This window comes from Falco biarmicus, chromosome 1 (genome assembly GCF_023638135.1).
Source record: "Falco biarmicus isolate bFalBia1 chromosome 1, bFalBia1.pri, whole genome shotgun sequence".
Lineage (NCBI taxonomy): Eukaryota > Metazoa > Chordata > Aves > Falconiformes > Falconidae > Falco > Falco biarmicus.
In genome coordinates this window covers 44,988,498-45,002,099 of record NC_079288.1, presented here as the reverse complement: position 1 = coordinate 45,002,099, position 13,602 = coordinate 44,988,498, and the positions used below count along the sequence as shown (strand labels likewise).

General features: G+C 38.0%; 1 protein-coding gene across 2 annotated transcripts in view; it reads left to right on the top strand.

Moving 5' to 3' along the window:
- Positions 1-13,602, top strand: part of TLL1 (tolloid like 1) — a 139,881-nt gene that overhangs the window by 99,229 nt on the left and 27,050 nt on the right. For both annotated transcript variants that reach the window (XM_056355300.1, XM_056355310.1), the window contains 5 exons: positions 1,629-1,731; positions 3,135-3,251; positions 4,319-4,464; positions 10,313-10,508; positions 11,929-12,054. In XM_056355300.1, the coding sequence (XP_056211275.1) occupies positions 1,629-1,731; positions 3,135-3,251; positions 4,319-4,464; positions 10,313-10,508; positions 11,929-12,054 (688 nt within the window). The remainder of the gene's footprint in view (positions 1-1,628; positions 1,732-3,134; positions 3,252-4,318; positions 4,465-10,312; positions 10,509-11,928; positions 12,055-13,602) is intronic.

Below are 13,602 nucleotides of genomic sequence, written 5' to 3'. Positions count from 1 at the left end.
TCTTCCATCCAGTCAGTAGTGTCAGCGCTACGGGATGGGGGAATATACAGCTTTTAAGGTTAAGTCAAAAAGTTTCCCATTCTCCATTGAAAATGAGATGTTTGAGAGAATGTAATTGCTCATATGGACGTACTTAGTTATATGCTGTGGAAAGTAAGTGAAGGCCAACGCCTTGCTAGCCTAATGTTAAGACATACAGTGTCTTGCTATGAAAGATGGTCTTCATCATCTACACACCCAAACCATGGAGCTGTATGTTATCTTAAATTTAGCTTACTCCAATAGCTAATAGTTTTAATGTTTTTAAAGTTACAGTCTGAAAAAGTTCTGCCTTTCAGGCTTAATACTGTACTATGATGTGGTTGAAGAGACACAGGTGCCTGCAGAGGAGCTGGAGGCAGCCCACCCCCCCCACCCCACTGGGGTAACCCCTGTCCCCCAGCCGGCAGTCACCGCTCCCTCGGCTGCCGTGCAGATGTGTTTTTGCACTGTGAGGTGTTTGCTACTGTGCAGCGATTCATGTTCGCTTTATAATAGCAGGTTTTGCTTGTGAGTTTCTAGGATCAAAGCTAAAAATAAAACCACTTCTATGCTCATCTGTGAATAAAGATTTTTAGTTAGGTTGAAATATTTATTAATCTACACTGAGGAACTCTTTTGGAAGAAGAATAATTCTTTTTCCAAATACACCTAAATCCAGTGGAAAGGTATGAATTGGCAATGATTTTACAATACAAAATATAAGTGATTTTTGATCTTGTTTGGACTTACCCCTGAAATTGCAGGACATGATGCTAAGACTATCCGGTCAGCCAGGGTCCAAACTGTACCTATTGTGTCATCCTGTGATCCAGCATGAATCCTATTAAATCCTATTAAAGTTAGTTAAAAGTGTAAGTTTATGGCAGTTTAGGATTAGTATTTCTAAACCAAAGTGGGATAATGTAATGGTCTAGGTTAGTCCTGATATTAAGTATTGAAAATATGCCTATTTACAGATCTGCTCAGTAGAATTGGGAGTCCAAGTTCAAAAGTTCCAGACATGCACAGAACTCAGATTTCTGTATATAAAGCTTTATTACAGTATCATTAAGAGTCATTAAGGGGCTGTGTATCATTTGTTCTAGTGATACTGCTTTCAGCATTACTGTCCACCATTGTCAATATTTAACTTGTCTGAAAGTAAATTATCTTGTTAAAACAGTAGTAGAAGGAAGCACAAACCAAAATAAAATGCAATTTTTTTTTTACAGCTGTCTGTGCTGATTATAGTCAGAATGGAATGGAAGAGCAATTGGCAGGAGAATTATCAAATAACATATTTAAAATTACATTAGCACATTATTTTACCTTATTAGCATTCTCAAATTTTTATTCTTCAGTGAAAGCTGCCTGTAGGCAATTAAATGTGAGTAGTCTGTGAATCTGCTCAAATATGTAAGAGTAAATAAAGAACTTGTAATTTTCCCAAATAACTTTTACTTACTAGAAGAAATCATTGAGAAATTAATTGTCTAAGTAATTGGAACCCTGTTACAGGTGACCAGACTGTGTTCTGTTCTGCAGAATGTTGGAGTAATTTTCTAGTATTAACCACATGTGATTTAATTAGGTGTTCTCCTCTGCAGATTGTTTTAAACTTCACCACCATGGACCTTTACAAGAGCAGTCTCTGTTGGTACGACTATATTGAAGTAAGGGATGGCTACTGGAGAAAATCGCCTCTGCTTGGTATGCAACTGTTGAATGCTGCACTGCCCGTAGTTACCGTACTCGCTGAGTTCAGTCAGTGGCCTGCTGTTGAACCCACAACTAACCTCTCGGTTTTTAGGTGTCTAGAATGTATCTAAACTTGGAGGTGGTAGAAAACTCTTGAGTGGCCTCAAATAAGCCGTTCATTTGACTTCAAGCCTTCCTTTCATTGCAGCTAGTTGTTACAAAGCTGCATGTGTGGAAGGGTGAAAACTAAAAAAATGTGCAACTTTTTGCTTTGCTTATGGATATTGAAATATGAAGCTGCCATAGTTTTTTTCACAGAAATGGGTAAATAGTATACAGACAAGTCTGTAGAGCATGTGATAGGAAATCCAAAGAGCACGTCATGAACACTGTGCTGTGGCTGAGAGCACCCGGTGTAGAGTGGTACTTATGAGCTCTGTTCCTGTACTTTTAAAATCATGAATAGAAGATCACTTCTATTTCTTCTTTGCTTGTTCTTCCCTGGTCTTGCAGAGGAAAGACATGCAAAGCAATAATGAATTCTTAGAGTTGCAACTAACATGCAGGAAGCTGAAGCCCTCCTTTTCTAAATTCAGAGGGTTAGTATGGGACATTTCACACCCCATAATGCCTGGTCCAGAGGCTCAATTTGACATCCTGTGATTTTTCTCTGATTGAAACTGGGGATTTTAGGCCATAGGAAACATGAACATCTCCAGCTTCTTGGGTCAGTTTTGTTGCTGTTTTTAGAATGAAGACTAAAACTATTTGTTAGGGTCCTAACAGCCACACTTTAAAAGCAGAAAAAATAGAAAATGAAGCAGATACAAAAGACTGCTTTTTAACAGTAGTGCCTATTTTCTTGGCCTTGAAAAGAAAAGGACGAAGAAACAGTTAAGACCAGACAGTAATTACTCTTCTGTTCCCTTCTCTGTCACCTAGACAAACAGAAATTTCACCTACCTTGGCTGAATTTAAGAGGATAATATAGTCTAGGGTCATTTGGATGTTAGTTTTTAAATCTCTTTGGCCCTTAGACACAATGAGCAGTATTACTGTGACCTAGATTATGTTCCACTCTTAAGATTAGTACTCTCTTTCCCCTTCCAAAGTGCCTGATTTATATGTGTAGAAACAATCTATAGCAATAATTTTTCTACCTAATTCTCCTAAGGTTTTATACTTAGACTTGCGAGCTTGATTGCTATGAAAAGAAATACTGAAAGCTTTATAATAAAGTCTTTGTGTATTAGGTCCTGATCTGCAGAAACACGTGTGCTTAACCATAAGCATGTGAATAGTTCCACTGAGTGGTTATGCTGCTCCTGCCTATAATGTTAAACACTTGTATAAATGTTTGCAGCATTTGGCTTCAGAGGCAGCAGAAAATGCAGTTACTAGTTGCATGTTTTTAGGCAGGTTTTGCGGTGACAAACTGCCAGAAGTCCTTGCATCCTCCGACAGCAGGATGTGGATTGAGTTCCGCAGCAGCAGCAACTGGGTTGGGAAAGGTTTTGCAGCAGTTTATGAAGGTAAGCCTCTTATAGCATTAAAGATTGATATAGAACTGAAGACTTGATTATGAAGGAAAATATTAATATGGAGAAAAAATATTAAATGGATACTTCTGTATATTTTTTTTTAAAAAAAAGGCAAATAACCTAATATGAAATAGGTATTTTATTAAGAAAAGAGACATTAGGTGTTAACTTATTAGACAGGACATTTTGCAACTCTTCCTATGATCAGATTTCAGATGACCTCTTTTCCAGGGACACCACTAATAATAGTCATAAACATTTTTTGCCAGTTGTTTAACTAAATGTGCATGTTCTTGTACTTAGTGGGTGGAGAGATTTCTTTGAGTACTTTCTGTTTATTCTTCAGAAAAGTCTGATTTAATCCCAGAGCATATGGAAAACTTAATAGAGACACTCCCACACACTGAGTAGATTAGCAAGTCAACATTCACCTGTTTAAAATAGGGCCTGTTTTCTCAAGTATTGAATCTGTGGTAGTAAACTGTACTATTTAGTTTATATTCACAGATCTTTACATGATTACCAGTATGGGCCCTGAAAAGTACATTTATTTTTCCTGAAAATATTTTTTATTTTTATTAGATGTTTCTTCAAATTCATTGTAAGCTTGCGGTGGTAAACTGCAGGTTAAAATACATAGATTATTATAGAATATGAGATTTCTGTCTCATTTGTCTCTTTCTAAAGGTTAGTAAATATTAATGAAGAATTTTGATTAAATGTATTTCAAAGGTGAACATAAAGTAAAATTTAATAATTTTGAAATTTTAAATATATTCTATAAAATGTGTTGGTTCAGATTAACTGTGATTCCAAAGTCTTCCTGCGCATTATAGACATGTTTAGAGATATTAGAAATGCTGAATTATATTCACTAACTGAAATATGTATAGTAGTTTAAATGGATTGTGTTTTCAATAATTTGTACTTGGTAAAATTTTTGAGTCTTCTCCAGAATAATTTACCGCTCATTCTAGAAGGGGGAGCATAAATGTCAGCTTAGGCATGACAAACAGAAAATGTCATTATTGACAATAAGAATTTTATGCTTTCATCAGCTATCTGTGGAGGCGAAATCCACAAAAATGAAGGCCAGATCCAGTCTCCCAATTATCCTGATGACTACAGACCAATGAAGGAATGTGTGTGGAAAATAACAGTGTCAGAAAACTACAATGTGGGATTAACCTTTCAAGCATTTGAGGTAAAGCCTTTTAACTAATCTCAGAAAAGCATCTAATGGATAGGTGACAGTGGCATTTAAGGGCATCCTCATTAAACCTGTGGATAAATTTCAGAATTCTCTATGAAAACTAAGCTCTAGAATCCAGTTCTACTCTCCATGAAACCTTCCTTTCTGCAGAAATTTTCAAGAAAGTTAAACATTTTTCATGTTTTCTATGCTATTTACATTAGAATGTTTAAAGTACTGACAATAGTCACGTTTTAGCAAATACATAATCCAGTTCAGCAAGGCTGCTTTAATATTCTGTTAAATAATTGGGAATTTTTTATATTTGCTAAATCTTATTGTTAAAAATGAATGTCTATCTGGAAAGAAACCACTGTGGTTTTTGGCTTCTGTTGAGAGATGAAATAAATAAAAAAAAAAAGCCTACTTAAATTCAGTTTACAAACCTATATTTAGCAAGGGAAGAAAAGCCATGGTGAGTCATACTTGTGTCTAGTGTACATCTCTGTGTATAATATTGCTACACAGTGGGAAACTATTGTATAACAACAAAAAAATATTTCATACGCCTTTTCTTATGCATACATAATACACTGCCTTGAAGTCTGTAGATAAATTTAGTATCATACTTCAAGGTCACTTATTTGAATGTGCTTCAGCATTCAAATATGTTCAGATATGAGGAACACTTTAGATCTAAACTTTTTGGCTTTATAGTGCACATAAACACAGGTATATTAAATATAGATACAGTCTCCAACTTGTAATTTTAGTCTAACAGACAGACTTCAGGGATATGGCACGCTTTTGCTGTAACTGATGATGAAAAGTCTGAGCATGAGATAACAAGGGTATGGGACTTTATCAGCAATTAGGAATATAAACAGTGGAATTTTAAAATAATTTCACAGATTATATTTAGTTTTCCCTTTTTTTGTATCCTGAATTAATGTTGGGTCCAGTGCAGACAAGATCAGATCTCCCTGACTAAACAGTTTTCCAAATGCCGTTCAGACTCTGCATGGCCTGCCTCAAGGTCTGTCTCTTTCTTTTTAAGCATTGTTGAAAATGAACAATGTTTTCAGCAGTTTTATGTAATTTAATGACTAGATATGGAGCTTTTCTGGTCTGCCATTGGTGCTCAGTATTTTTTAGTGTGATCCCAAGAGAAATGGCACTATGCCTCTGCATGAGACTTGCTGCAGTATTTGATCTCCATGCAGATGGTCAGCATTGATACACATGTACAGTACATTATCACTTGAACTTACCCCAGTTCAATATCAATCACCTCTGGGAGAATCAAGCTTCCATCTCTTCGTATCTTTCAGGACCTCTTCCTAATCACCAAATTATGGACTATTTACAGGTGTGAAGTTGACATGTTCATGCCTTGCCATATAGGAAATAGGAAAGACCAGCAAATGAGAGCACAATTTAGTCCAGTTTTTCCCCCAGACTATTTAGTATTATGGCACTCTCTAGAGGGGAAACATGTGGACTGACACCTCGTAAGAACAAAGAGGAAATTGAGCAGAGGTGTAGTTGAGTAGGACTCCCAAGTTAATGCCTCTGCTAGATATGTTTTGAAACAAAAAAAAAAATTCCAACAGTAGAGACTTGAAAGGTACATGCTTTTCCAGAGAGAGTCTGAGCTGCAGTTCCAGAGTGGCAAGATGCCCTTGAGCACCAAATGAGGTGCCCCAAAAGGCGCAAGGCTTCTGTTACATCTGTCTTTGCGGCATTTCTTACTGGCTCATCTGCAGAGCGCTCTGCTGAGAGTGGGAGCTGCTTTGGAGACTCCTCTGAAGTGCCTGGCCTAGACATCCACCATCGGGCCTGATTTCCATTTCAGGTCCAAGTGCCTGCACGGAGGTGTTCTGGTTTTTGGTACTAAGTCCCTCTCTGGACTGAATCCTTGGTGCACTGCCCAGTAAAACAAAAAGTTGTTTAAAAATCACAGTTCTTCGTGCCAGCTGAGATCAAGAAAAGTAAATGTCAGGCCAAAGAGTTATTGCAGCATGTTTGTGAGAAAATTACTTCTCTGTCCTTTGAAAGGTACAGTTAAGTAAGAGGAATTCTCATTATCCATATGTAATGCTAGGAAAAATAACTGTTTAAATAACCTTTACACTGAAATGAAGGCACTAGGGAAGCTCAGAATTTCAATTTCAAACTGTTATCAATGAGTCATCTTGTTTTGCCTGCTGTGGGCAATGCATTTTTGCACTGTGTGGGATTACCCTCTTCTTATTTGGCTGCTTGATGGGCCGCTACGCTTTCTGGTATCTGGATGACAACGGAGATGCTGGGACTGGTAACTTCATCTTTTCGCTTCATTATAGTCACCTTTATGATACTATCGTTTGCAAATTAGTGGTTCTTGTGGTTTTATTTAATTTTTTAAAGAACTTCTGTTGGCATGCAGTCTCACCAGCTAAGGCCGTCCAGAGGGCTTGTCAAGCCAAGCCTTGTTAATCTTCCTCATTTGAGTGGCCCTGTTAATCTTTGTGCCAGTAGTGTTCATTTAAATTATTTTTACATAAGCCAGGGAATAAAGTTTATGTGATCTTCTGATGCGCATGTCCCACCTTTTATGACTGAAGTCTATGACCTGAGTCGGATATGTTTACCTGTACTGAAATTTGACACTATCAAGAAATAAGTTAGCCTTGTCAGAAAGTAATTGGAAGAAATTTCTCCTGAAATAGGATCACTTCTGGATTTGCTCTTCGGATCCTCTTTTGTTTAATTATTTATATATATAGGGGGACTGCTACAAAACAAAGCTACTCTGGAATTTCAAACAAATATATTTTAGTCTGAAATATTTTTTTTTCAAAACTGAAACTATGTACAAGGAATTTTCTTTTCTTTTTAGAATGGATATTGAGAACATTTCTGGCTTTCCATTTCACCAGGAGATTACTTACAGTTTTCTTGCGCTTATGTGCTTATGTGTCTGTTTTAGGAATTTTTCTAGTATTTTCTCAACTTAGTTCTCCAATGCCATTCAAATTGTGGGTTTCCTTCAAGGCCTTCAGGAGCTGATAGTGTCCTCCATTCTCCTATAAGCAATGAATTTTTCTGTAAAACGTGTTTATGCTTTTTTGCATTTTCGAACATTTTGCATATTTCTTCCTATCCGCATGTAATATAAATCTTGTAAAACTTTAATGTTCCAATAAATAAGGTTTACAGGATCAGTCCAGTTACAACTACACTCACTGGAAGTCCTTTAATTAACTTGAGATTTTCTACCATAGTAGTAGAAAGAATAAGAGACTGTTGCAAGTGTAATAGGTCTTTGTATGGCAGTGTTCGCAGAGGAGAGTACCATGACATCTTAAAACCTGAAGTAGAGATAAGCAAAGCACATGGTTCTTTTTCATGGGTTGCCAAGTGCCTTAACACCACTTATGATTTCTCAAAACCACAATACTTATCTGTTAGTTTATATATAGGTGTAATGATTTAATCTCTTAATATAATAATATTGATAATAATAATGGCATCACTTGTGGTAGTAGTACGCTAAAAATAAATGAAGTAGAATGTCCACCTGTTGAATTATTTTATTGAAAATCAGTAGCACTTTATAAGTTGGTTGATATTTATAGTCTTAGAAAGTTTAGCAACTTACTGCTGTACAAAATGTGTTTTTAGCTGTCGATTTCTGCCCAAAATAGAGTGATTCTCAGAAAAGAAACTAAAAATCCAACTCAATGGGAATTTGGTACAGGTAACTCAGAGTTGCACTTGGCCTGTGTAAAAATCTTAATTTGCATATTGCCCCATAGAACATAGAAACATGGAAAAAACAGACGTTAATTTAGTCTTGAGTAGTAAAATGACCACAGACGCGTGGGGAAAATACACAAGTGGAAAATACACAATTCCTGCATTGATATTAGTGGGCTTTGGACCAGGTCAGTTCTTTCTACATCAGAGTGCAGTATGATTTTTACTGAGAAAACAAGGCAGAATTTGTTTCACATTGGAATAAGATATCCGATGTTTAAGCTTTAGATTAATGAAAATTTGGAATTGGTATCACAGTGTCAAAAGCATCAGTGCTCAGGTAGACACACACCTGACTGCATGGGTTTTTTGCCACTGAAGTCAGCAATAGGTGGTTGCATCCCAGGCCTTCATGACTTTTCTCATTCATTTCCCAAACTCTGACCCAAAGCAATTCCTGAGCAAACACCTAAGAAATTACTGTAAATGGCTATAAGGATTGTGCCAGAGAAGTGAGTGGGAGAAAGTACATATGTAAATGCTTGAAAAGTTGGAAAGAAGACAGACAAATTTTGTGAGTGCCATATTTTGATGCTATTAAGATGAAATACAATCAATCAGGCCCATCCCCAAATTTTCCATCTTACATAAAAGAAGCAGAAATCCTAATGTGCTAAATGAAAGCTCCTTAGTGTGTTGTGGTTACTGAGCTTAGTGTTGGTCGTAATGCACAGTTAGAGCAGAATACCAGCAGCCACTCATGCTAACAGGAAAACTATCCAGAGATGTGGATTTTTCTGGGTTTGGTTTGGCTTTCACTTCTTTGTCATTTTAACAGAATTTGGATGTGCTGAATTAAATCTGAGGCTTCTCCAACCCCTTCTCCCTGACTGTGGTCCTGCCCCTCCACCCCAATCCCTACAGCTACCTCACAATTCAGCCAGTTCGTTGAACAATAGTTTTCTTAGAGGAATTATTTTTGAATGTTTGAACTTAGTTAATTCTTTTATAACTAACATGCTATATTACTTGAGTAACGTGCAGTAATCCTGCAGTAAAATGACCCAGATCAAGAGGGTTTTTAATTCTGTTGGGAAAGATACTCTCTCAATAAAGACAGGCATCATAAATTATCTAGCCTCCAGATGGTATCATATTTGGGCTGCTACTGCTTTCTCCTTGGTGCAATTCCCACTCTGACTGACTCTGTAAATACTATTATGCAAAGAGCACAAGGCTTGCTACAAAAGTAGAAATGCACACGTGTCCATTCACACATTAGTCTATGTTTGGATGTCATCTGGCAGGATGTTTAATGAGAGAGACATTTTCAGTTCTGGTTTCAATAGGTATCTCCATCAGTATGGCAAAGGTTCACTCATTGACCCATAAAGTCAAAATACACCTGAAATCGGGAATCATGCAGCAGGGACCAGGCATATTAGCTGCAGAAAAATGATTTTAATTTTTTTGTCATCTGTTCTATTAGCTACTTAAGAGCTGATAATTTTAGAAGTGTGTTTGGATCAAATTCTACAGACTCCCCAAACTGTTAATACACTGTAATTATTTAGTTACCCTGCAACATCAATGGGTAGTGACAAATGCAAAATTTTGCACAGTGTTGAGGATAAAGGAAGAAAATAAAATATTGATCATCACCTGAAATAGCACAGGTTGATAATGTATAAAAATCATACTCATATTAATCAAATTTGAGCTTTTCAATATTTCAAACTCTATTAATATTTCAGGCCTATTTAGTTATTGAACAATTAATCTTGTATACTTGAGTGTATGTGAGAATAGAGTACTTTACTTGAGCTCAGAGTAGGAATTTGATAGAACATTAGTAGGCTTAAAGGTGAGCATGTCTTAGTTTAGTTACTCTTTTTCCAGTTAGACTGTCGAGTTCCGTGTAACATCTCAACATTTTTCTCTTGTAGAAAACAGGTATAGTTGAAAACAGTCCAGTCAAGTTTGTTCATCTTCCTGATGTCTGCACCCTGAGCAGAAAACCCTAACCTTAACTATGAAAAATTTCTATTCTGTGTGTTGTCTAATTGATATTTGATATTTATGGTCAAGTTCAAATAGGTTGCTTTAAAATTTCTTACAGATTGAAAGGCATGATAATTGTGCATATGACTACTTGGAAATTCGGGATGGAACGAATGAGAACAGTCCTTTAATTGGTCACTTTTGTGGCTATGACAAGCCGGAAGACATTAGATCTACCTCTAATACCTTGTGGATGAAGTTTGTTTCTGATGGAACTGTTAACAAAGCAGGGTTTGCAGCTAACTTTTTTAAAGGTAAATGTTAAAGCATATTTTGGGAGCTGTGAAGTCCTTATCACTCGGTTTTGTAGTAGAAAAATTATTTCAGGGTATTAAAAATATCTCTCAACCTAGTTTTACTAATATCAGTTCTGTACTGTCTCCAGCACGTTTTTTTCCCAGGCATACAATTTTATCAAGAACAGTAGAGGTATTTGAATGTCCCTGTGAAATATGGCCAAAGAATGAGAGAACACATTTAGTGCAACTTCTTGCTCTCTTCAGGTACAAATAATCAGCTTAGTTTTGAAACGCCTTTGACACATATCTAATCTTGTAAAAAAATGGCTTTTTTGGCATGGCTTTATCAAGTATACAGTTAAATAGTATAATCACAAATGAGCCTTTTCTGTTAAGTTTTTTCTTTTGGCTAAATGTTGTGGGTTTTCTAATTCATTTGCTGCATTAGGCTGGTTTATGAATTTATTACTTTCTGTAGGCAAGAAATTAAAAACAAAACAGCTGAGAAATCGCAGTGGCCAATGGCCTCACAGTCTTCCTGCAGTTTGGGGGGCTGTGTGTGTCACGCAACTGCAGCTGTACCTGCAGCGTCTGGTGTGTGGCAGCGTGCCCCTTACCCGGTGCTGCCCGTGGCAGCGCGAAGGCCAGGAGCAGTGATGTGGCCATGGTGACACCTGAAATACAGCTCGCACCACCAGGAGAACCTTTTTGCTCTTTTGAAAAGCCGCAAGCTGAAGCTTTTCTCACCCTTAACTCTTGTTTTCACTGTAGACAATTACGAGCTTGAAGGCTGTACACATGAGAGTGGGAGTTCCATTTTATTCCTAAGAAATTGCTTGTCCTAGTGTAAGGAAACAATATTCAACATCTGAGGAATATATTAATGATGAATCTCGTGGGTATACTTCAGATCTAGTAGAGATAATACATTATTCCTTTCCCTCCCCCATCCCCATGCATCTTGTTCCCTTTAATATCAGTAGAATGAAAACCTGGGATTTGAGGATTCTGTTAATCTGTTTTTGAGTATGAATTCGGGATAATGCACAAATTGATTCTGTGGGAGATAAAGTGCCCTTCAAGTGACCCTGCTGTGGATTTTCAATCTTTCTTTCAACACTTTATACAACCTTTAGATTACAGCTGCCTGAATTATTGTATGCTGCCCACAAAGTGGTTATAAATTAGGTCTGCAGCTGTCGGTAGGTATTGTTGTAAAAAAAACCCACCTAAACCCCACAAAGGACAAATTTCTATTTTCTCCATTGCAGGTCTCCTTAGCATTTGAAAATCCTCTAGTCAGCAACCACAGTGTGTTATGTCGTGTGGCTTATAATGGCAAGCATACAGCTTTCTTGGTTAATATTGATCCAGCAATTGCAGCTGAGGAAGGTACTTACCTAACACTTCTTTGCATTATTCCCTGTCTTGGCAGAGGAAGATGAATGTGCCAAACCTGACAATGGTGGCTGTGAGCAGCGCTGCGTAAATACTTTGGGCAGCTACCAGTGCGCCTGCGACCCTGGCTATGAGCTTGGTCCTGACAAGAAGAGCTGCGAAGGTAGGGTGTGTGGCTGTGCGGGGGCTCTCGGAGCTCGCGGAGTGCCATTGCCCGCGTGAAACACTACGCCTTTCATACGCTGGGCCCTAGCAGTGTGAGGCTGTGGAACCCAACTTGGAAAACCAGTGCTCCCTTTTAAGTGGTGGTGCCAGGGTAATGTCTGCCCACAGCTGTCGTGTTCATCCGATGTCTGTCACTTAATTTAGCTTTGCAGGTTCTGCTGTTAGTTGATTAGGAATGATGCGAAGCAGGATTTTGTACCTTCCCAAACCACTTGTTACATTATTCATACTCAAAGCAAAGTCTCCCACCGTGCATGAGGAGACATGCCTCAGCAGAGCAATGTGCCACTGTCTCAGAATTGGAGTATCTAATGGTCCCCCTGACCATCTCTGGCTGGGGTGTGACTGGGAAGCTGGCAGACTGGAAGAGCAGGCTCCTGTATTCCAGCTGACAGCTCAGAGAAATCCTTTCCCCTCGCAGTAGGATTGTGCGCTTTTCTTGCTGGAAACAAGTTGTACTTTTCAGGGTGAGCAAAGTGTGTTCAAATAATCATTGGAGAACTAAAAACCTGATAAGTGGAAGTGTGTGTAAACATAGGATTGGACCGAGATAAGCTTTTGCATTCTATACGTATTTCATATCAAAGGAAAGAAGCGAAAGCTCTTGATCATTATGCACCGATTATTGTTCAGTTTTTATTCATAAGCAATAAATTGAGGGATAGCACAGATTATTCTTATCTCAGTTCAGCTGTCTGAGTAGCAAAGTAGCAAATGGAGTTTGAAAATTGGAGTGCTCATGGCTATGGTTTTCTTCTGATGCGATTCACTGGTCTCTTTTTTCCAATTTCCAGGCTTTAATTCATGATTTGTCACAATCTGGGGCAGTTTTGCTTAGGTTTTTGTACTTTTTGTTCTGTTTTGTGTGCTTTTGGTTCTGTGGGCTTGGGTTGGTTTGTTTGTTTGGGGTGTGTGTGTGCATGAGGGGGTGATAGTCCTCAACTACAGTGATATTAGAACATGGATTTCAGCAAGCTAGGTGTTTTTTTCAGTTGTTCTACCCTCCACCACCACTTAAATGGTGACTACATTGGAAAAAGAATTTATTTTGATATCTGCATATTAGGCAGTATACAGAAAGTAGGGTTAATCTAAGGAGAACCATGAAGACAGAGGTTTGATCTCTGGGCCTTTGATCATGAGCCCAAATTTATGTAAGGAATTTGGTTTAGTCTGCCTGCTGACCTGAGGCAGGAGGAGGAAGACTGGTGTGTGTTCTGTGTTGGCCAGATGGGCCCTGACACAAACTGGAGAGTTCTCCCAGCTGTGTTGGATGATGTAGATGTAGTGTGTGAGACCATCAGCTTGACAGGAACACCCAGTTTTTCAAACATTCAGCAGTAGCATGGAGCAGTTGGAAGAAGGTGGTGCTTCCCCCCACCAGCTCTTTAGAAAGATTTGTGGATGATTCCCAGCACTGTGACAGTGCTGTAATGGTATCAGTGCAGCAGAGTGTGATCGAGAATCCCTTCAAACCCCATTACTT